This window comes from Camelina sativa, chromosome 4 (assembly GCF_000633955.1).
Source record: "Camelina sativa cultivar DH55 chromosome 4, Cs, whole genome shotgun sequence".
In the NCBI taxonomy this organism is placed as follows: Eukaryota; Viridiplantae; Streptophyta; class Magnoliopsida; order Brassicales; family Brassicaceae; genus Camelina; species Camelina sativa.
This window is the reverse complement of record NC_025688.1, coordinates 24,177,577-24,201,120: the sequence shown is the minus strand read 5'-3', so window position 1 is coordinate 24,201,120 and position 23,544 is coordinate 24,177,577. Positions and strand designations below refer to the sequence as shown.

At 36.7% G+C, this 23,544-nt stretch overlaps 5 protein-coding genes and 1 long non-coding RNA gene across 7 annotated transcripts; 4 read left to right on the top strand and 2 right to left on the bottom strand.

Annotated features, from left to right (window-relative positions):
• Nucleotides 1,449–6,817, top strand: LOC104782177. Of its 2 annotated transcripts, XM_010507038.2 has the most exons (19): nucleotides 1,449–2,545; nucleotides 2,630–2,698; nucleotides 2,798–2,996; nucleotides 3,114–3,177; nucleotides 3,341–3,469; nucleotides 3,586–3,651; nucleotides 3,731–3,812; nucleotides 3,905–3,964; nucleotides 4,063–4,115; nucleotides 4,220–4,386; nucleotides 4,638–4,821; nucleotides 4,949–5,006; nucleotides 5,098–5,154; nucleotides 5,238–5,483; nucleotides 5,652–5,713; nucleotides 5,801–5,857; nucleotides 5,950–6,043; nucleotides 6,148–6,288; nucleotides 6,413–6,817. In XM_010507038.2, the coding sequence occupies exons 1-19, from the start codon at nucleotides 1,958–1,960 to the stop codon at nucleotides 6,518–6,520; spliced, it is 2,484 nt and encodes an 827-aa protein (XP_010505340.1). In that variant the 5' UTR covers nucleotides 1,449–1,957; the 3' UTR covers nucleotides 6,521–6,817. The 2 variants fall into 2 exon arrangements, with proteins under 2 accessions (XP_010505340.1, XP_010505341.1); XM_010507039.2 differs by lacking the exons at nucleotides 3,341–3,469; nucleotides 3,586–3,651.
• On the top strand, nucleotides 7,037–8,299 carry LOC104782176 (glycine-rich RNA-binding protein 4, mitochondrial-like). The gene is made up of 3 exons (XM_010507037.2): nucleotides 7,037–7,191; nucleotides 7,748–7,816; nucleotides 7,921–8,299. The coding sequence occupies exons 1-3, from the start codon at nucleotides 7,071–7,073 to the stop codon at nucleotides 8,160–8,162; spliced, it is 432 nt and encodes a 143-aa protein (XP_010505339.1). The 5' UTR covers nucleotides 7,037–7,070; the 3' UTR covers nucleotides 8,163–8,299.
• Nucleotides 8,811–12,207, top strand: LOC104782175 (arginine biosynthesis bifunctional protein ArgJ, chloroplastic). Its single transcript, XM_010507036.2, has 18 exons — nucleotides 8,811–8,918; nucleotides 9,026–9,114; nucleotides 9,205–9,324; nucleotides 9,417–9,540; nucleotides 9,666–9,739; nucleotides 9,837–9,881; nucleotides 10,056–10,106; nucleotides 10,194–10,262; nucleotides 10,378–10,436; nucleotides 10,538–10,607; nucleotides 10,681–10,761; nucleotides 10,852–10,938; nucleotides 11,024–11,146; nucleotides 11,290–11,352; nucleotides 11,421–11,498; nucleotides 11,593–11,738; nucleotides 11,815–11,885; nucleotides 11,963–12,207. Exons 2-18 carry the CDS (start codon nucleotides 9,055–9,057, stop codon nucleotides 12,043–12,045), a joined length of 1,404 nt encoding a protein of 467 aa, XP_010505338.1. The 5' UTR covers nucleotides 8,811–8,918; nucleotides 9,026–9,054; the 3' UTR covers nucleotides 12,046–12,207.
• Nucleotides 12,564–14,609, bottom strand: LOC104782173. The gene is made up of 3 exons (XM_010507035.2): nucleotides 14,008–14,609; nucleotides 13,481–13,759; nucleotides 12,564–13,161 (listed from the first exon to the last, which is right to left on the bottom strand). Exons 2-3 carry the CDS (start codon nucleotides 13,742–13,744, stop codon nucleotides 12,841–12,843), a joined length of 585 nt encoding a protein of 194 aa, XP_010505337.1. The 5' UTR covers nucleotides 13,745–13,759; nucleotides 14,008–14,609; the 3' UTR covers nucleotides 12,564–12,840.
• On the bottom strand, nucleotides 15,608–16,188 carry LOC104782172 (histone H2B.4-like). Its single transcript, XM_010507033.2, has one exon. It carries the CDS (start codon nucleotides 16,114–16,116, stop codon nucleotides 15,712–15,714), a length of 405 nt encoding a protein of 134 aa, XP_010505335.1. The 5' UTR covers nucleotides 16,117–16,188; the 3' UTR covers nucleotides 15,608–15,711.
• Nucleotides 16,493–18,350, top strand: LOC104782171. The gene is made up of 3 exons (XR_766978.2): nucleotides 16,493–17,028; nucleotides 17,190–17,222; nucleotides 17,773–18,350. It is a non-coding gene; the product is annotated as an uncharacterized LOC104782171 (long non-coding RNA).

The following is a 23,544-nucleotide window of genomic DNA, read 5'->3' as shown; positions in this document are numbered from 1 at the left end:
AACCATATTTCATCGTAAATTAACCCTACTCTATCTTCAGATCCACATAAAGCATCACATCCCAAGAGACCAATCAATAGAGCAAAGTTTGTTGAGCACCAATATGAAAAACCATCAACATCAAATTTTGTCTTCGCCTTTAGGAGTGAGAGTAAGAGGCCCACCACCGAACAGAGATGGAGAAGATGTTTACCGATAAGATAGAATCGATTGTCACCATCTAATCCAACAATTGAGTCGCCGGGATCCCAAATCCGAGATTGAAAACCATGTTTCAAAAAGAAATTCATGTCGAAGCAAAGACGATACATATGAAGATCGATTGCAATCAACGGAAAGGCATCGACACACCACCGGAAAAATTGCCGGATTATGGTCGGAATGAAACTCATCCCAAAGGAGAAGAAAATTATGAAGAACTGAAACATGAAAACCAATGAAATTGCAGAAAACATTGGACAGATTATTAGGGATTTATAAACTAAAACATAGAATTAAAACTAGAAACAAAGAGAAAGCACCGACCGACGTCAAAAAAGTCGACGCCGACCGGGAAACAGATGGAAATGAAAGCTTTTGCCGGAAAAAAGTTTTCTCAAAGCATCGCCTATCGAGGACAGTTTTTATAACGGTCACTTTCTTTTTTCTTTTTTTTCATTGTTANAAAAAAAAAAAAAAAAAAAAACACCAAGTTTATTAAAAAGTTTTTAAAAGTGTAGGAAAATGGCGTTAAATGAATTTATTAAACCTTACTCAATTTTTTCACAAACCTATTGTTTCGATAGTGTTTTTTTTTAAAATGTATTTTATAAATATATTTATGGTATTTTAGATATTGTTTTCTTAAAAGTTTAAAAAACTATAACAAAGACATCTCTTTATTGAAGAAAAGAGCCCACATATACACGTGGATATTCTCCAAGTTAAAAAGAAAAAGAAAAAAAAAGAGCAACTGAAATAAATGATTTGGTCTCTTCTCGTACCTTCCTTCCAAGATGTCATCAGCAACTGCCACGATTTGCTTCCCTCTTTTTTTTTTTTTTTATCTTTCCATTTTACATAAATTCACCCCCACAAGTTTCAGTTAAATTTTATAATACCCTCCATACTTTTTAAATCTCACATGTACCCTCTCGAATCAAAACAACCAAAAATAAGATCTCAAACAAACTGATATTTAATATATGGTAAATTTATATATAAAATTATCACTAAATAAACAAATAAAGAAACTGAAATTATTCAATCCAACATTAATATTTGTTTTTAAAGTATACTGGATCGCAAATCTCGGTCAAAAAGTAAACATTGAAAACAATTAAGGACTGTTTTGTATTTTCTTTTAATTTGGATTTACTGATTACTATTATTATTTCCTTTTTTCCTAAATTACAAAATATTAAAATATCTGTTTTTTTCTGGTTTTTTTTTTTTTTGTTCCTTGTCCTCTGCTTTGCTTTGAAAAGTAATCTGGGCCGCGAGAACAAAGCTTTTAGTTTTCTGGTTCGTTGCCGCCTTCCACGTTCCTTCTTCTTCTTCCTCCTCCTCCTTCTCTCTCCCTCATCTTATCTCCTTCCCTTCTTTTACCCTAACCCTAATTTTCTTCGCCGTCGTCCTCTCTTTTACCTCTTTACCCAATTCGAAATCTTCCAAAGCCTTATCTACAGATCTTTTAGATCCGTAATTCTCTACTCTTGATTGATTCTTCTATCCCCACATAACTTTTTAGTATTTCTCTTCCTCGTTTGATTCCTATGAATTGATTTTTTTTAATTTTTTCCTTCTGTAAATTCCCGGGATTGAATTAGATTACTCTTTCTCTTAGGAATCAGATAATACAAAGTTTACGAATTGGATTAATAGAACTCTTCAACGCTTACGTGATTCAAATCCGAGGTTCAGATCTAACCTCTAGTTAGTAGTTAGTGTTGTTCTGTATATTGAATGCCACGGTGCGATGGGAGAAGGAACAGTTTGTTTAGAGATGCCAATGGAAGAGATCATGGCGGAAGATAAGATGTCATCATCAATGGGTCAATTGAAAAGAGAGCGTCTTGATACTACTGATGAAGGTGGTGTCAAAGGTGATCACTTTCCCAATAAGAAACAAGCCAAAGAAGCTTCTAACGATGACATTACATCAGAGATTTCTAATCCCGTCGCTTCTCCTGTTGAAAGCACATCTCTTTTCCGCGATGTCTCTAGCCAGCCGGTTAAATCCGATTTTGGTTCCGAGGAGACTATAAGCGATGGAGAACGTGGCGTAACAGAGGATTCGAGTGATGTGGTGTTACCATCTCGTTTTGTGCTGGAGATTCCTAAGCATCTTAGCTCGACTGGGATCACGAAGATCACGTTTAAGTTGAGTAAACCTAAGAAGGAATTTGATGAGTTGCCCGTGGTAAAGGATCATACTTGGGACGGTGGTGTTGTGAAGATGCCGAAGAAGATTGTTTCTGTCAGCTACCCATCTACCGTGAACAAGCTTTTGGAAACGGGTATTCTCGAAGGCGCTCCAGTGAAGTATATTTCAACCCCACCTGTGGTAAAGTCTGAATCTTTGTGTTTCTTATCGACTAGAGTTTTGATGTCTTATACACTCGTTATATCACTTTTTATGGCCTTACAGAGAGAGCTTCAGGGGATAATCCATTCGGTTGGGTATTTGTGTGGCTGTGCGAGTTGCAATTTCTCGAAAGTGAGTTTCTTTGTGATCGTTATTTATGGGTTTGTTGTTTCTATGATTTGTTTTTGTTCTGTGTGGTTTTAACGATGTCATATTTTATTATGCAAAAAGGTTTTAAGTGCGTTTGAGTTTGAGCTGCATGCTGGTGCAAAAACTAGACATCCTAATAATCACATATTTTTGGAGAATGGAAGGGCGGTTTATAACATACTTCAAGAAGTTAAGACTGCTCCTCGTGATGTTCTCGAGGAAGTGATAAGGAATATAGCTGGTTCTGCTCTGAATGAGGAGGGCTTTCAAGCTTGGAAAGGTGATTGTCAGGTGTCTAGATTGTTGCTGCATCTATGCGCTCTCCATAGATTTTCTTTTGCAAGCATTTGCTTTTTGATTACTAGTTCAGAGCCTGATATGCTTTTATTTACTGCAGCAAGTTTCCAACAAAGTAATAGCATGTCTGAACGGAACTATATCACGGAACATTCTACTGTCAGGTACTATCACCTCCTACTTGTGGTTTACTACTTGATCTGTAATTGGGGAGTTTATTTGAGATGATAGTCAGTGATACTTTTGGTTTCATATAGCTTTTGGTTAATGCAATCTAAGTTGCCATTTTGTGTTACTCTCTGAAAGTGATTCCTGTGAAAGCTGCAGTTATCTTGGTTCTGGTCCTGGTCCTGATGAGAGTCAGAGTCTTACTCCATGCTCTGTGGAGAACCATTATTATCCAGAGAAAACATATGCAAAGGACACATTATATGAGCCAAAGCGGATAGCAAAGAAGTATGCATCTTTGATATTCTCACTTACAAATTAATTACTGTTAGGTATTACTTATGGTCCTTAGGACAATTATTCTAATGGAGCTATGGAATTTTATTTAGTCGCTAATTCTGTAGGCTTGCTTCTCATGTATCTGGTATGGGTTGTCATAAGAAAGTTTCTGAAGGAAACAATAGAAAGAGGTTTGTGTTCTTTTGTTAGCATTTGAATCTCTAATGGCTATCTGACATTGATGAAAATGATACAATCCTCTGTTTCTAGGGACAATGATTTACATCGGTTGCTGTTTATGCCTAATGGGCTTCCGGACGGGACAGAATTGGCTTACTATGTGAAAACGCAGGTTTGTTATTTGCAGACAAACAACTTGTTCTGCTTATCTTCCCTGAAATTTGAATTGAACTTTAGTTTTGTTAACATGTTTCTCCCCTACAGAAACTACTACAGGGTTACAAGCAAGGAAGTGGTATATTATGTAGCTGTTGCAGCAGAGAGGTAAATGGTGGATGCAATTGCTATGTTGATTCCCCATCAGAATCAGTTTGAATTTCAGATGTGGTTTTACTTATTTTGTTTTGTATTTATTACAACAGATTAGTCCTTCGCAATTCGAATCGCATGCTGGAATGGCTGCTAGACGACAACCGTGAGTTATCCAATAATATGATATTTTACCGTGAGATATGGATAACTTTAAAGTAAACTTGTTATGTTGGAATGTGTTTCTAAAGTTTTTTGTATCTTTTGTAGTTATCGTCATATCTATATCTCTTCCGGATTGTCATTGCACGATATAGCCATGTCATTGGCGAATGGACATGTCATTACAACTGGTGATAGTGATGACATGTGTTCAATTTGTGGGGATGGTGGAGATTTGCTACTTTGTGCTGGATGTCCTCAAGCCTTTCATACAGGTAGGTGCTGGAGTATAGTACTCTTGCTCGTGTACTCCAATATATTAAAAATGCTTCTAGGTTTCAAACTGAAAGTAGCTGAAGCACTGATTTCTTAAATGGTTTCCTCAATCGTAATACATGTGGAACTTTTAATTAACTTTCAATAACCATTTTCTCTAAATTTTAATTTAATAAGTGTTTCATGGTTAGATATCAACTCCCGGTATTTTTTCTCTGGTGCTGATCCTTCTTGTCTCTTTTATATGCAGCTTGTTTGAAATTTCAGTCTATGCCTGAAGGTACTTGGTACTGTTCGAGCTGCAATGATGGACCTGTGTCTTGTAAAAAGGCTACTGCAACTGATCCTTCTAGCAACTTGAAGGCTATAGTTATAAGACTGACAAGAGTCGTTAAAGCGCCAGAAAGCGAAATTGGTGGCTGTGTGTTTTGCAGGTTGGTTGCATAACTATATTTGGTTGTATAACAGTTGTCGAATCCTAAATACATGTGCAAGCCACTGCAATAGGCACCTTTGATTACTGTGCATGATGTGGAATCTACATTTGGTCTTATTTGATAGGTCCCATGATTTTAGCATTGGAAAATTTGATGATAGGACTGTTATTCTCTGTGACCAGGTACTCCCTTGATTCCTGATTCTTTTAATTCATTTCGTCCTATTAGTAGTTCAGCCTTTTCTGATAATTCTCTTCTACTTTTCTTTTGAAGTGTGAGAAAGAGTACCATGTTGGTTGCCTCAGAGCGAATGGGCTCTGTGATTTGAAAGTAAGTTGTGTTAGGCTGGCTCCTTCTGCTTTGTGTTCACGAGGTCATTCATCTTTTCTCAACTTCTTCCTTGATTGCTTTAGGAAATTCCGCAGGACAAATGGTTCTGTTGTAGTGACTGCAGCAGGATTCACGCGGCAGTTCAGAGTTCTGTTTCTTGTGGGCCGCAAACTATTCCTACACCTCTGTTAGACATGATACGTAGAAAAGACAGAGAAAAAGGAATATATACCGATCATGGGGATACAGTTGAATGGAGAATACTTAGTGGAAAGAGTCGATACCCAGAGCATCTGCCCTTGCTTTCACGAGCGGCTGTTATCTTCAGGGTATGTCTTGACTTCAGATGTGTTCCAACTATGTTTTGATCTTATTACTTGTTAAAGATGTGCCCCAGGGCTTATATATGTTGGACCACTTTCTCGCGTATAATATTGACCTTCTTAAAATATGTGTAACAAAGAATCACCCTAATTCTTTCCTGTTTAATCTTCTAGGAGTGCTTTGATCCCATAGTTGCGAAGTCTGGCCGTGATCTCATTCCTGTCATGGTGTATGGGTAAGCAATGACGTCACAAACTCTGATATAATAGCCATATTTTGGCAGTGGTTGATTGTCCTTGTAATTCTTATGATATATATGCAGGAGAAATATATCTGGCCAGGAGTTTGGAGGGATGTATTGTTTGGTCCTGATTGTAAAGTATGTTCTCTTTCTGTTTATTACTCTGCCTTTTATCTTACAACTTGTTTGTCTTCTATGCTAATTGCTTTTTTCGCATGATGTTCGTTTAGTTCTCTTGTTGTTTCTGCTGCGCTGCTGAGAATATTTGGTCAGCAAGTTGCTGAACTTCCTATTGTAGCTACAAGCCGAGAGTACCAAGGAAGGGTAAAGCCTCTGTACATGTCATATTTTTCATAATATCTCAGTTTTGTTTTTTCTTTTCTTCTGCTTATGGATTAAATTACTTTATTATGTGATTTGGTCACTAGGGATACTTCCAAGGACTGTATGCTTGTGTAGAGAATCTTCTTTCTTCTTTAAATGTTGAGAACCTGGTCCTTCCGGCAGCTGAAGAAGCTGAGTCTATATGGACAAAGAAGTTTGGCTTTACAAGGATGGCTGAACAGCAAGTAAGTGAACTTCTCTTCTTCTTCTTATATTACGCATGAGGAGGATTCAGAAAAATAGTAAGTGTTGGAATCCAATTTGGTAAAAAGTAGCAAGAAGCAATAACAATGGTATTTTTTTTTGCAGTTGCTGGAGTACCAAAAGGAAGTGCAGCTTACAATCTTCAAAGGAACGTCAATGCTGGAGAAGAAAGTACCTACGGCGTGTTTATCAGAATCAACAACTCTCATTTGATCTGATATCTTGAAAAGATCCGTCTGGGATTTTTTTGGTGTTGGGATCTATCCTCTTCTTTGTTTTTTTGTTTTCTGGAAGATGGAGCAGGTTTTTTTGGTATATTTTTTTGTAATATTTGATTCATTTTTTTTTGAATATAGATTGTAGGTTTTAGTTTTACATAAGTCCCAGAACAGTTCCATGTTTTGTATAGAGACCAAAGAGAAAAATAAACAGATACATAAAAAACAGATATAAACAACATGTTCGTGGAAGTATTAGACTAACCAGAAAATAAAATCATTTTCAGTCTTACTTAACAGTATCCTTTTTTTTTGTTTTGTAAAAGTTTTTGGCAATGCTTATGAAAGATTTGGATACTATATGTTTGAACTCTGAAACAATCTTTGGACTTCTCATTGTTGTCATCTTCATTTTAATGTTTACCTTTGTGAAACAGAGGAAACGACGACGTTTTGAATGATAAATAAATAAAATACTGTTTGGTTTTAGTTAAAACTTAAAACCCTTTGATCCCAAATCCTTGTCTCACTTGCTAGTTGCTACAATGGCGTTCTCATCCAGCTTTCGCCGTCTTTTTGCCGGATCTAGTAACAGCCTCTTGTCTTCTCCATCCTCCTACGTTCGCCACTGCTCAACTCTTACGTCTCCCAAGCTCTTCGTTAGTGGTAAATTTCTTTCTTGAATTGTCTTTCAATTTTAATCAAAGATGAATTTCAGCTTTTCTGGAGTTGTGCTATAGATGGTGTCGATATGCAAGATTGGATGATTCTTGTAGATGATAAGTGTTTGTTTATAGTGTTGACCATTTTGAGAAATAATCATTCTCCTACTTCTTCTGTGTTAGTGTCTTAGTGATAAGTAAAAATGTAGAATTAGTGTGGAGGAGTCTTTAACTATTTTGTAAAGTGAGAACCTTTTGGCTTAGGGATAGAATTAGGATCTTTGATCTTATCTATCAGTTTCATCTTGTGTCTGAAATCAACATGAAGGTTGAGATCTACTTGCCAATTTTCCATTTTTCTGATAATTGAATTTAGTGGGTTAGTGAGGACTTGTGGTGAGTGTGCTAATCTTCTTTGATGTGGAACTCCGATGGATGTTCTGAGTTATAGATTGTCTTAAAGGACCGTATTTTGTTTGCTTTATAAGTCTCTTTTAGACCTGAAGATAAAGAGTGTTCTCATTATATGTACTCTTGTGTCTTTGGTGTGTCTTGAATAGGTCTTTCTAGACTCACAACAAATGAAAAGCTTCAGGATGCATTTGCATCTTTCGGGGAGCTTGTGGATGGTAATGCTACTCTCTCTCTCTCTCTCTCTCTCTCTCCCCTTTTATCCATCATATCTTGGATTATAGAGCCTCCTCAACTCACAGATTATGTTTGGTTGTTGTAGCGAGAGTGATCACAGACAGAGAAACAGGGAGATCAAAGGGTTTCGGATTTGTGACATATGCAACAATAGAAGATGCAGAGAAGGCCAAGAAAGAAATGAATGCAAAGTTCTTGGACGGTTGGGTGATCTTTGTGGATCCTGCAAAACCTAGAGAACCAAGACGGCCTCTGCAGCAGGAACCTCCTCAGTCTTATTCTGGATCTGGTTTCACAACCAACAAAACCATCGGCTGGTGTAAATGAACAAAAAACCCAACTGACTACTTATGTATGAAATAAAATCAGATTCTTGGAGCCATTCATCTATTTTGAAGACAAAGTCATATCCTTTGGAACCTTAACTTTTCCAAAGGAACCTTAACTTTTCCGTTTTGGAGATATCCCCCTATCATTCATATGATGCAATAAGAGGTTACAAAAACCTGAATGCCGAACAACAACAGATGACTCTCTCTTCACCTTTTAAACTATTACTACAGACGCAGTTTAAGACTTTAAGTAATAAGAATAACTAAAAGCTGTATCAGGCAAAACAGAAAAGGACACAATGACTGACCAAAAAAAATCAAAATAGAAAGTCTAAAACGCGGCGTTTTATTTTATCACATTCACAGCCTCCCTCCGTCTCTTTCTCTGCCACGGTGACTCTCCCCTTCGTTGTCACTGTGAATTTTTTTTTTTTTTTTTGACATAAAAAGACAAGAACTGTGACTTCTTCTAGGGTTCAAAGGTTTTGATTTTCAGACGAAAGTACAATGTGACAGGGATTCTCTTGATCCTTAACCTTAACTATCTTTTATGCAATTTGGGTTTGGTTTAATATACAATTGATTCCCGGTTCAATGACTGGCTTTTATTAACCGGCTTAATTATTGAGGGTTGTATTTGATTGAGAGGGGGGACACTCTACATTATGTACGGCCTGCAGCCGAAGCTAATTCAAAAAAAAAAAAAAAAATCATTCTCGTTGAGACTCCACGAACCCAAGCTCTCTTCAAGGTGATCTCTCTCCCCTTTGATCATCTTCTAGTTTTGAGTATCACATATAATTTCTAGTTTGGGACTTATCTTTATCTTCTCTGGTCTCATACTTAATTAATCTGCAGCTTCCTGATTTGGTGATTGTTTTAAAACAATGCATTGTTCTCATACTCACTTCGCATCCTTCAAGCTTCCTCATTTCTTCGCGCCTAAGGTCTCTTCTCTCATTCTTCATCTATTTTGTGTGTGTGATTTAGTTGCCATTTAAGAAGAAAAATATTAAAACTTTGGCAAAAAAATTCAGAGTTTTATGGCGTCTTCACGGAGAGATTTTAGAGTGTTCGCAGTAGCAACCAGTGTGGAGGAGGCGTCTGCTAACATACAAGCAGCTCCAATCTCTTTACCTGAAGGCTCATGGAAACAGGTTTTGCTTTGGCATCATAACTTAGTAATCTTTATTTTTAATTAGTTGCTTCAAAAGTTTTGTAAAATAGAGAAATCTTTTTGTTGGGTTAGATAGCTGGTGGAGTTACAGCTGCTAAAGGGTTTAAAGCTGCTGGTATGTATGCTGGATTACGAGCTGCTGGAAAGAAACCTGATCTTGCTCTTGTAACTTGTGATGTTGAAGCTGTAGCTGCAGGTTCCAATGCTTAGCTTGTTTGGTTCTTAATATTGTGTGTGTGTGTGTGTGTGTGTGTGTGTGTGTGTGTGTGTATTCAGAGGCAAAATGTTTCTGACTTTGTTTTTTTTGGGGAATTTTGTTAGGGGTGTTTACTTTGAATGTGGTTGCTGCTGCTCCTGTAGTTTACTGCAAAAAGGTTCTTGAGACTTCCAAAACGGTAATCCTCTCCACCTTATCATTTCGATTTTAAGATCTCGAACCAAAGCAGTTTGTGATTTTGAGCTCTGAAATCAGTAAGGTTTGAAACTTTTCAGGCGCGTGCGGTGTTGATCAACGCTGGTCAAGCCAATGCAGCTACGGTAAGATGTTCTTAGATGTGATCCTATGATTTTTCAGTAAGTTGAGATTTAGGGTTATGGGTTTAGGAGTTCATTAATATGATTGTGAAGTAGCCTGAAATCGACATGGTTATTAGCTATGCATCACTCATTATTGTTATAGTTATTAAGGATTAAGATCATTCATTTTTTCAGGGTGATGCTGGTTACCAAGATATGTTAGACTGTGTTGGTTCTCTTGCGACGGTATGCCCTTGGTGTCTTTCATTCCCGAGTCTTGCGCAAACCTCATGTCGTTCAACATAGTTACCGTTTGTTTCTTTATTGCTGCAGCTACTTAAAGTGAATCCAGAGGAAGTGTTAATCGAGTCAACTGGGGTTATTGGTCAGAGGATTAAAAAGGTACAAGTTATTTCTCATTCCTTTTCCATGCAAGTGCTCCGATTAAGTTAGTTTACCCTTAATTATTTGCAGGAAGAGTCTCTCCAACATATTTCTCATTCTTTTTCTTTTGCAGAAAGAGCTTATCCAGTCACTTCCAACCCTAGTCAACTCCATATCAGACTCTGTTGAAGAGTATAACCTTCTTTTCTCAATCTTTCTCTTAGTTTGTAGATGGCACAATCTTCAAGTTCTTTAGTAGCCGTTGGACATAACCATATGAATTTGATATACAGGGCAGATTCTGCTGCTGTAGCAATCACAACAACGGATCTTGTAAGCAAGAGTGTTGCAGTTGAATCACAGGTAGGTTCAAGAAACACCTTTGTATCCTATTTCTGGCATTTGATGTATCTTACAAAACTTTGAAATTGCTCAGGTCGGTGGAACTACAATTAGAGTTGGGGGTATGGCAAAAGGCTCCGGGATGATCCATCCAAATATGGCTACTATGTTAGGTGTATGTCCTTTATTACTTTCTTCTTAGGCGTGTATCTGTTTGAACATACATTGTTTTAAACAATGCCAAATCGATATTTATCTTTCTCAGGTCATCACAACGGATGCGCTAGTTGAAAGTGATATCTGGAGAAAGATGGTAAAGGTTGCAGTAAACCGAAGCTTCAACCAGATCACTGTAGGTTACACAGTTTCAAACATTGTTGTAATTGGATGCATTTCATTTCCCAAGTCCTGATTAAATTTAACTCATGGTCTTATAGGTAGATGGCGACACGAGTACTAATGACACAGTCATTGCATTGGCGAGTGGACTATCTGGATCACCTTCTATATCTTCTTTGAATTCTAACGAAGCTGCACAGCTTCAGGCATGCCTTGATGCGGTATGTATGTTTTTTTTTGCTATCTTCGTAACAGTTGTTCATGAGCTGGACTTAACATGGATGATGGAACCCTAAAAAATGTATGTATGTATGTTTTTTTTGCTATCTTCATAACAGTTGCTGCGGTATGTAATGTTTTTCAGGTGATGCAAGGGCTCGCTAAATCAATAGCTTGGGATGGTGAAGGCGCAACATGTCTCATCGAGGTTCATAAAACAAAACTTCTTCTCCCAAACCTCTGATTTAACACAAACCTTAACACAAAAATCACCAGGTAACTGTAAAAGGAACAGAAACTGAAGCAGAGGCAGGGAAAATTGCACGCTCGGTGGCTTCCTCTTCACTGGTCAAAGTATGAGATCAGAAATAGACGTACATGAATAATCAAACTGAGCATTTCTTGCTTCTAAATTAATAGTAAACATCTATTGTTGCTGGTGTGACAGGCAGCTGTTTATGGGAGAGATCCAAACTGGGGACGGATAGCCGCAGCTGCTGGCTATGCCGGGGTTTCTTTCCAGATGGATAAGCTCAAGATATCGCTCGGCGAGTTCTCACTCATGGAGAGTGGTCAACCTCTTCCATTTGACAGGTTTATCTTACAATAGATTTGTCTCTCAATGGGAAAATGTAGTTAGATCATGTTCTTACACAAATGCATATAACAGGGATGGAGCCAGTAACTACCTCAAGAAAAAGGGCGAGGTTCATGGAACGGTTACGATCGATTTATCCGTAGGTAAGAGAGTGTTTTGACTAGCTTTATGAAATAAACCCTGTATTGTGGACCTGAGTGTGGTTTTGTCCGGTGAACAGGTGAAGGTGCAGCCATCGGAAAGGCTTGGGGGTGCGATCTTAGCTATGATTATGTCAAGATCAATGCTGAGTACACCTCATAGGACTGAGAGTGAGACCGAGAGACAGAGTTTCATGTACTGTTGTTGTGTTATTATCTCAATTTATAAACTGATTTTGCTTCAAATAAGACAGCAACGATTCAATAAACAAAGTTCATTTGAGTTCTTCACATAAAGTGAAACTTCAATAAAATTTTCACAATAGTGTTAACAATTTTTTCACACTATTTGTAAGAGATAATGCATGATCGAGAATGAAATTTGTATACAAGGTCATGGCGCATATATTATAATCAGTATCAGCTCTGCTTTTCTGCACTTCCTTCATCCGCTCCTGCACACTAGGATGGGGACGTACCGACTTACATATTTGCCGACAATTACTCCTACATCGAATAGGCCCGGCCATACTGCTGAGCTTTTTAGGCTTGTGTGTAATTATAAGAAAGCATTGATGAGTCTCGCATGCAAACAGGAAAGACTATAGGTGAAGTTTATTTTTGGGAAGACATATCAATACTATATACATTATACAACTTCTTTATAGTGTTGTCAACCTCTTCCGTTTGAAACTGTTAAATCTCAATAAGGAAAAAGAAGCAACAAAACTACAAGAATAGTGTTAGGGATGATCGATCATCTATTACACATAAGAAACTCACAGAGAAACTAAATCCAAAAAAGAATAAAGTAGAAGCAACAAACGATTTAGGGATCATCTATTACACACAAGGAAAGTTATGAAATTCAACAAGAAACAGACACAGAGATTTGATGATTATTAGACAAGAGGTGGCCAAGCTCATAGATGTGATGAAATTAGTAAGCCAATGCCATTCAAGAAGATGCTGCAACTAAAGGCATCTGAGTTACCCATTCAAATTTCTCGCAGCTGTGCTTGCGAGAAGTTTTCTTCTTGTCTTTGCTGCTGCCACCACGCGAGGAAGAGTTGTCTTTACCCTTCTGTCCTTTCTTTCCGGTCTTCCTATGGTTGTCTTTGCTCTTGGGTTTCTGCTGCTGTTTCTTGCTTCTTGTGTGGGAGGCTATCGAGGGAGGAGGATCATACACATCAGCCGCCCATGAAACACTCGTCTTCCTCAGTGACAAGCCATGCTTCTCTCGACTGCCTTTTATGGCTGGGATGAGAACAACTGGTGTCTGTTGCAATTCAAGAAACAGGTGAGAAACAACCAGCATAGAGCTGGGAATACGCAGCCTTGGCTTAAGAGATATAAAAAGGTTCTCACTAGGAAATCAATCTAACCGACAACAGCCATTTGCCAGGACTCTTAAACTCTTATTAAAATACAAACTACGGAACTCCAGAAACACTAATTCGATAGCCTAGGCAAAACAACTAGCTAGTGTGATCTTTGAAGCTCCAAAAACTGGTACCCAACTTGTTTTTAGATATATAGACCAGAAACAGCAAAATCTAAGAATAAAAAATAGATAGTTAACCAGAATCCTGACTTACAGTCGTAAGATTCTCATCCTTGTCTTCATCATCAGAAGAGTTGGGACTTAAAAGTGGATTTGATGGAATCCTTATATCATCAGTAGTTTCTTCATTCACAGTTTGGTGTATATAACCAGTTTCATCTCCTCCATCAGACTCCTGAGAATCTTCAGATCCAGTAAACGAAGTATGCTTGAAGCCTTTAGAACATTGTGTGGAACTCGAAGCCGAAATCTCAAAGCTTGCATCTTTGAAATCCAACTTACCACAAACAGAGCTCATATCCAACTAAAAAAGCTGAAGATAGTCACACAAACAAATTCAAAAGTTATCATTAGTAAATGAATGATCTTTAGAACACACAAAGGAAACAAAAGCATAAGATTAGTCACAGCACAAATTATTACAAACCAAATGCTCACACATATGAAATAAAGAGTCATTTCTTAAATCCCATTCACTCTACTTGCATAAATTTGAAACAAAAACCCCAAATTGAACAAAAAATTAAAGCTTGAGACAAAAAAAAAAAAAAAAAAAATTACCTTTTTGGGTTGCAAATGAAAACACCAGAGATGGATAAAAGATTGTGTATCCGAGCTAAGAAATCTCAAGAACGAGACGAGGACGAGAGAGAGAGGGAAAAGGGTAAAAAAGAAGAGAGCAGAGAGGGGAAGAAGGAATATGAAATGTTAACTAAGATTACCACGCCAATCACTCTTTTCAAAAGGTTTAGAACGATTAGAAGAACTCAAACCAGAATGATAAGGAGTCAACGAAGGAGTCAACGAAAGGAGAAGAAGAACAAGAAGTAGCTTTGAGGGCACCGAAGGCATTCTTTATCTTATGCTCTTCGAAACCCTAGCACCGCAAAAAAACCCTAGTTCTCCAATTTCGAAATCCAAAGAAAAAAATCTTCAGAGATCTCAGAAAACTTTTGATGCAGATAGAACAAAGGACAAAGATATACCGAAAAAAGCCTTAAAATCGGATCATGGAAAAAAAAAGTAAAACCAGAGAATTAAGGAGAAGAATTAATTATATCCACAACGAATCTCACGCGTGAGGAGGAAGATAATAATAAGGAAAAAGGCTAATTTGAGAAGATGAAGAAGAAGACGAACACAAAGGAAGGAAGGAGACGAAGAAAATGATTGATGTCGTTTTTAAAAACAAGAATATATCAACGGTGATAGATGTGGCGGCCTACCCTACAGATTGATTCATTACCGTACACGTATTCCTTTTATCTTTTTAAGACTTTTCTTTATTGGGCCTGGATACTTTTCTTTTTGGGTCTAATAACGGGCTAATAAACTGCTATTTAAGGAAATCAATTACACCCGAACAAAATCTACCTAAAAATTAGGTCGGTCTGTTGGTATTATAAACGTCATGATTCAACGACCTGTTGGTATAAATGACGATGTAACAAGTATGATGAGAATCAGCGATTAGTATTGTGAACATTGCGTAAGAAAATAGCGTTTGGTTTTATGACAATATTTGATATTCATCGTGCTCTCCAATTAGTGTTACCGTCCCCCGCTTAGAAAACTACTACATGCGGCCACTCTCTTCTCCTCATGTATCAAAGAATTGCAAACTGGAACATAACGGCTGCGAACTTTGAAATCCATTGTAACAGATTCCTTCCATGGCTCCATAACAAAGGGATTTCAGCATCGGTTTTATTTGTCATCCACATCTCTATTTTTAATGTTTGATAGGTCCGGTCGATCGATATAACACTGAGAGTTGTTCAATCATCACTACCAACGGATAGAACCATATATCTTACCAGAATTCAGAATTGGCACAAGGCATAACCATTTGAATGTTGGAAGACGCAAACAATTTAAATCCAAAACTGAGTAACAAATTTTGTTTCTCCATGTCTAAAGCAATATTGTAGTATGTATTTCCCTTCTAAAACTAAAACACACCCTGTTTTGGTTCTATGATGCAGTCGGGAGTGACATTATGATTTCAAACGCAGCAACATGGTCATGGTGGTTTGGTTCGTATACGACCCTAATACCTCCTGCTACGGCAAGATATGTTACTTTGATATAGTCTATCGTCATTGCTGTGGTGCATAACAACAAATCACTAGTCTATCGTCTATCCACCTTGGGGACTAAATAAGTAAATATCAATTTATTGAGAGGATGAAGAACCAAATAATCCATCAAATTTCGGAAATCGAGTCTAAACCAAACATTTAAACCGGAAAGTAACAGAAAACCCTAACTGGTGAATTTGGTAACCGCCTTGGTGCCTTCAGAAACAGCATGCTTAGGGAGTTCACCAGGCAAGACAAGTCTCACGGCGGTTTGAATCTCCCTCGAGGTAATCGTCGGCTTCTTGTTATACCTAGCGAGCTTAGACGATTCCTGAGCGAGTTTCTCGAAGATGTCGTTGATGAAACTGTTCATAATCCCCATGGCTTTCCCAGAGATCCCGATATCTGGATGGACTTGTTTCAGAACCTTGAAGATGTAGATCTTGTAAGTCTCCACGCTCTTCTTCGATTTCTTCTTCTTCTTCTCGCTTCCTCCTACTTCTTTGCTGATCTTCTTCTCCGCCTTTGGTAGTTGCTCCGCCGCCGGTGCTTTCCCGGCTGGTTTCTTCTCCGCTCCTTTCGGTGCCATCACAGATTATGAGATTAAAGTTCAGAGAGACGGCGTTGATGATGAATGATCTGAGAAGGCGTAATCAGATTTGTTGTTTATATAAGAGATACAATGTGATTGCTTTTTATTGGTTTCTGTGTTTTTACTAGGATTGATGACGTGGCGTAGATAAATAAACGGTTGAGATTACGTAGGAGGATCTCTTCCATCTGATCTGACGCATCGCTTCTTTTAATTGGGTTGGATCTGAAGTTTTTGCTTAAGGCCCATATACGCTGAGTCTAAAAACAATCGTTTTCAGATTAGCTAAAGAGTCAAGCCCAAGGCCCAGTATTAGTTGAGTGTTAACAAAACAACCAGTCGTCGTTTGCAGTAATGGAAAGCTACAACACTATACGGCAGCGTTTCAAAGGTAACCTTTAAATCAAGCTATCGCGAACAAGATCCAACGGTCTAGATCGATCCAACCAAAAAAAACGAGAAAAATAATCTATGAATCTCCGAGATAGATTGACCGGAATGCTGACGTACTCCTCAGGTACTCCGAGTAGATGATTCTGGTTTCTACTTTTTGAGATTCCTTCAGTCTTATAGAATCTATTGTATTAAGGCTTCTTAGAGCACCTCCGGTGGGGAGTGCTCAATGGGTTACTCTTCTATTTATGATCAAAAAAAAAAATTAAAAAACCCATAATATAGCTCAAAAATCCGAGAATCGCTTCTTCCGGAAGGAGTTGGAGCAACCCAGAGCAAATCATAAGCAACCCATACGTGTCAGGTTTAGATTGGTTGTAGGGTTTCTTTCCCGACCCTTTCTCTCTTTTCTCTCCCGATGGATTCGCCAATTCACCTCAAGTCCGGAAAACTCGTCAGCGGATGTTGCTTCTGATGGCCTAAGGCGGACGGCGAGGTCCACCGGCTAGCGATTAGGTTCGGATTCAACTTGAATTAAACTTTGATTAGTCTCTGTTCGGATTCAATCTAATGGGGGCAACTATTAGATTGTGTATCCATTGTCTCTTCTTTCGATCTCCCTTGCTCAAACTTTGTTTTCGTTGAGCTGTTGTTTCTATTCTTTTTTTTTTGTGTAGAAAGGAGATAAGAGAGCCAGACAGCCAGAAATGGTAGGCCACAAGGACAGATTTTTTGCTGTTATATTGTGTTACTGTTACTAAACAAGGCCTTGAAACTCTTGGCTAGAGAGTCCGCTTCCTACCAATTTGTTTTGGTAGCATTTGGTCTGACATTTATTTGAATGGAACCGGCAACGTACTTGGTGATTTTACTGATTAGAAATGGTTTCAAGTCTCTCTCTTTCAATGTTTCTTCTATGTAGCTTTAAGAATCTGTTTTGTCTTTTTATGGTTATGTTTTGAGGTTTTGTCTGAGAGTGAAGTCAGATTGCTTTGATTCTTCTATGTAGCTTTAAGAATCTGGCAAACATTTATTCATTGATCCTCTGTTTTGTCTTATTTCTTGGCGATGTTTTTGTGTTGATGTGAGAGTAATTTCAAATTGGTTTTATTCATATGTGTTGCGTTTTTGTGTTTGCTGTGTGAGAGTTTTAAAATCAAGTTGATTTGATTGTTTTGTATAGCTTTCAAGAATCTGAGACATTTCACATTCTAGTGGATCCTCTGTTTTCTCTGTTTCTTATGTTTTCGAAATTTGCAGGTTTTATGCTTCTGAAGTACTTCTTGCACTTGAGTTGCAGAGTTTCGTGAGTCCTACACTGATTCAATCAACTTCACAACCGTCTTGTCATATTGCTTCGTACTGTATCCAACATCCTTGCATAGATCCATCATGCAAACTACCTGTAGCATGTATCCTACCATCATGCTTTCAAGCCTCGTTTCCTCAACAACAAACCAAGAAAGGCGAAAACCGAAAAAGTCCGTTCAGATTCATTCCCAAAAGCCCGTTCAGATTCAATATAAGATTCATTAGTGCAAAATTATATATGAGCTTTAACACATGATGTTGTGTGTGGTTTGATGTGTAGCGGAGGATGAGTTTGACATCCATTGTGGCGGTCAAGTCTCCTACTTCATCTAGTGACGCTCCCATTAGGAGAACCATCTTGGCCATGGAAGCGACCTCATATACATTCAGAGGTTTCTTCCCTTTCAATGAGCTGCTTCATTCACTAATATTGTAATCTCTTTGTATTAGATGTCTTGATAAGGTTCATACTAACTAATATTGTAATCTCTTTGTATTGTAATCTCTTTACATACATTTTGATTCAATTAAAGGTTTACATACAATTAAGAAACTTGAAATTGTTTATAAATTTTGGATTATAATGATTAAGCAACTTTGATAGGGCTTCTCTAGTGGAAGGTGATTTTGTTTAAAGTTCTTAGTGGATTGCTTTGATTATTTTAATATTAATTATATGATTAGTTTAATTTTGAGTAATTTAGATGAGTTTCTGGAGTGGAGATGGTCTTAATGGTTTCAAGATTAGTTTGAACTTTGTCCTATGGGACAAGTTGTATGAGTTGTATTGGGGTTTGACAATATTAATATCAAGATATGGAACCTTGAGCTGGTGATGGATGACAAGAGAATGAAGCTGCAAATTTGGGATAATTCACAAAACAGGGGTTTGTTTCTGTTTCTGAGATATTCTCTGAGAGAAATCATCTTGTCTCCCTTTTGCTTTTTTTTTTTTTTAATTTTATTTTTCTGATGTAATGTGTGAATGTATTCTCCTTCTTTATTCATGGTGGGAATCTACAAATATCGCCTAAGTGGTTTAATCTTATTGCAACATACTTATGGGGAGAGCCATGGGGGCATTTTACAGATTAAATCATCTTTTCAGTAGTAAAATATTGTCTTTACTCTTAGATCACGTTTTTATTGAGTTTGATTTCTGTTATATATCTACTAACTATGATTAGACATCAGGAATCAGATCCCCTAACATAACATTTGAGCAAAGACAATGTCAACAAGATTCGAGTGGGAAACAAAGCTGGTTATGGATCACAAGCATAAGAGTATCTCTACCTTCTCCTTCCATGGTCTAGTATTTTAATTTCTCTTCCTTATTTTTCACGTGAGTTTTTAACCCGTCACTTCATTTGTCATTTCCATGATGTGCCAAATTTTCCAAGGGCCAAGTTCTTACTGATGAATATGGAATCAAGTCCTTTTTTAGACCCTATGTCATGGCTCAGGCTATTGTTATTGTCTTCAATATATACTAACGTTGATTTTTTTCATTGGCTGATGATTTATGGAGTTATAAAGTGCAACGATTAGTTTGAATGTTAAGGAACACAACATGAACATTGTTTTCCGTGACTTATATATATGTACGTTGAATGTAGTAAAATAACATATCCAACAGAAAGGTAAAATACTCTGTTTCCAAGGGTTAGTTGACATTTGAGCAAAGATTAGCCCATGCATTACCTTAAACCCTAATTCATTATAGACTCCAACATCAGTTACACGTACGATTGACAATCTATTTGTCGTCTGTGATGATTGTTTTGATCGTAACATATCTTCTGTCTTGAACTTTCTCCCAGCTACCCAAGATCAGGCTACCGGAGGAACATCCCCAAGCTACGCGAAAATCAGCATATTGCGGTTCTTAAAACGTGTAAAACGTAAGGTAACGAGAAGAAACAAAGGCATGCACCACCATTTGTTTCTTTGTTATCTGCAGCTCAATTGGTGATAGCTTGTCCTGTGGAAAGATTGTTCAAGGGTGGAGATCAGGGTTCGAGGAACGTCTGGCGCACCAATAACCTATTGGTGGATTTAGATGAATAGTTCTATATCCACGGTGAGGGATTAGGATCGATGTCCTGCAGGGCCAGCTTGGGGTCCGTTGGAGCGGATGTCAATTGGTGACAGCTTGTCCTGTGGGAAAGTTGTTAAAGGGTGGAGACCAGGGTTCGAGGAACGCCTGGCGCACCAATAACCTACTGGTGGATTTGGATGAATAGTTCATATCCACAGTGAGGGGTTAGGATCGATGTCCTGCAAGGCCAGCTCGAGATCCATAAGGGCAAGCTAGTGGTGGGCTAGTAGGGTCACGGGAAGGGTTGTCATATTTTTAAACCATACCTAGCTAATGATTCAAAGACAATTATAAAAAGAAGAAAAAGAAAAAAAGAAGTTAGGATTGTTGAAACTTCTTTCGGTATGTGATTGGAAATTATGTCTTCAGATATGTAAAGGGTTCGCTTTTGCTTTTTTGCCACAATGGCGATGCCTATTGTCTGCTTTCTAGTTCGCATCAGATCAAGACTTATTTGGATCTTATAGTGTAACTTTCACTCCTAATTCTCCTTTATTTTTGTAGATATTAATAAAAGCAACCCAAATCCAAATGAGTAATTTGCTATCAAACAATATCCAATTTTGATTCTGTTTTATCAATTTAACATTCAACACGATTGGTTTCTATATTTTCAAAAACAAAAAAAAAAAGTTTAATGAGATATGCTTCATATGGATGAGCTTTTCTCATGATTGGGTGTCACAACATAATCTATGAAGAATCTGTTGTGTCATGATGAAAACTATAGCTAGTAATTATCTATTAGGAAAATGGGAATTATGGGGTTGAGAGTAGAGATAGGTCAAGGGGAAGTTAAATCTGATGAAGAACGCACCAAAGAAATAAAGCTGCAAGTGGGTGATAAGACTTGATGTCTGAGTCGACTTACACCATTTTAAACATTTGATACAGACACACTAACAAAGTAATTATGTTCCCACCAATCACCAACTACTTCACTTAGATCTGTTCTCCATAATCTTTACACATACCTTCTTCTTCAGTTTTTGCTCATCTTTTTTTAATTAGTAATTATTGCTCTTTTCTACCTACATTTTTTAAATTAGTAACTTCATTTTCTTCTTTTAGATTATAGTATTAACACTCACTAAGTACCAATTCTTATCTAAATAGTCTAACCCGTAATGCAAAGACATTTAAAGTCTAGAACTTAACTTTTTGGACGTTGGATTATGTGACTCTGCAGTGTGCATAAGCTTAATTCAAGCTCAAACATAGGTTTGTTATTAGAGATCAAAGAACTCTTCAATTCGAATTGTACTGATTGTTTATATTTGAATTTTAATACACTTTGCTTCTGATATATAAGAGGAAACCTGTTAAACAATTATCATCTCAATTACTTGTATCATATGTGAGATTCCTAACATTTTGTGGACCAACGACACAATGTTTATTTGTTAATTTACACTATGATAATGTAATGAGAAATAAGAAAAAGTAGTATATAAACCCCCCCTGGTTATGTTTCAAATTTCAACTAAACTACACAGAGTCGGATGAATTATTGTCGATTGATAACACTAAAAAAAATCATACCTAAAGAAAAGGCTAATTAAAAAACAGGTAAATGAAAAAGTTAAGGCTAATCGTTACAATCGCACTCGTGACCACAATTAGAGAGTATTATCTTATATTAATTTTATTAATTTTATATCGCACTCGTGACCACAATATTATTCCTTTTCGATTATAGTATTACATTAGGCACTTGTATATCATATAAAATTATGTAGATATTTAACACTGAGAGGAGAACTAGAGAACTATCGAAATAATGTTGGTTAGTTTTATGTTGTATCCATTAATGTTGGGAGACTGGGAGTAAGTGAACTATAATTACGTATCGTAAGATCGGAGATCTACAAGCAAATCCATCTTCAATTTTTCTAATGATTTTTATGAAAACGAATAATAATATTAATCCACTAGATAGATCGATGTTCATAAACGAAAGCACATTAAATCTCGTAATTGTTATATAACTTCTGATGAAAAGAAAGTATTAAAAGGAAAGACAATGCCCATATGTATTAAAATGAGGACCGCCCAAAGCATTAGCATACACAATAATGCGGGGAAAAGCATTACTAGGCAATAATGCGAGAGAAAGCATTACATAACAAGTTAAAAAAGAGAAAAAGGAGCAATTGAAAAAAAACTTGATCAGAAGAAGACGATCATTATCTTTCTTTTCGTAATTTGTTGTATCTTTGACCATATAATAAATTAATGGAGATCCCATTCTTCACCTTTTACTTTCGATGTTTACATCTTCAATTTGGAGCTTTCAAAAACAGCCTTATATATGCGGTTTCGTATCGTTTGCCCACATATATATCTAGGAGAGGATATTATAGGTCATCCAAAGGTTGACCCGCAAGAAAAAACGACAATTGTATAGACTCGTATATACAATCCTAAATTAAGACGTTTTATATAAAAATTTATGCAGATATCATTAAAGTTTTCTTTGGTTTAACATCACCTATTGCTTTTATTGTTAGTCGGAGGTTAAATTCATAATGTATCTTGTGTTCTCACGATCTCATATAAAACCAATATACAATAACCCTATGTATAGTATAGTGATATGCAATAGTCTTCTTATAAAACTTCTCTACGAACGTTTCAGCCTTCATAATTGTATAATGAAAGTGCCAAAAGATCTAATACAAAGAGAGTTTATATATGAAAATATAGTATCAAATGGTTAGAAAGGAGAGACGTTAATCAAAAATCATACCTTACCTTTAATAATAACGATCAAGAAAAAATTTCTTTTAAATCATTGCAATTTATTCATTCCCAATCTCTTATCCTTTTTTTATTTTAAAGATCGGTGCTCAAAAGGGAAAGAAGATGTATATTTAGAATCCCAGTTGTTATTTTGCACGTCTCTTATTGGTTCTGACAAAGTACGTAAACGTTAACGTTTAAGGATTTGCTTAAATTACAATCTTATGTGTATGTATAAGATTTTTTTTTTCATTATACATACATCATATACAGTATAAAAGGTTTATGCATGTATCTGTGACTTTGACTCAACTTTAAACCAAGCGAAGATAAGTAATATCGTTTCTTGACAGTTTTTTCTTTTCATGTTTCGTTTGGTTCAAAATTTTATTTTGATAAAAAAAATAATTACATATGTCTCTAGAGACACATGCATAGCCTTAGGATGTATAGTAATTAAACTAAATCATTTTTGTATCTTCTTGTTATTTCTCTATACTTGTATAATGTATATGAACATATATATATCAAATAATCATGTAATTTGAATTGAAAGGGATTTTTTTTTTAGGTTAATGGATAGTACTAAAGCTCCACCACATTTACATGTATAACAACAACAAAAAGTGAAAAGAAAATAATGTTACAAAAAAAAATCTCCAAAATTGCCTATCAATCAAAATTACTACATGCATGCGACACTTTAAATTGGTTAGTAACATTTTATCTACAAATCTAAAATTAGTACATGCGTCATCTAAAATTTCATCATCAAAATTATAATTTATTTTAGATCAATAACACTTACAACATTAATAGCGCATAAATTGAGCTCACTGCAGCTCACATAACAGCACGTACGTATTGTATAGAAACCT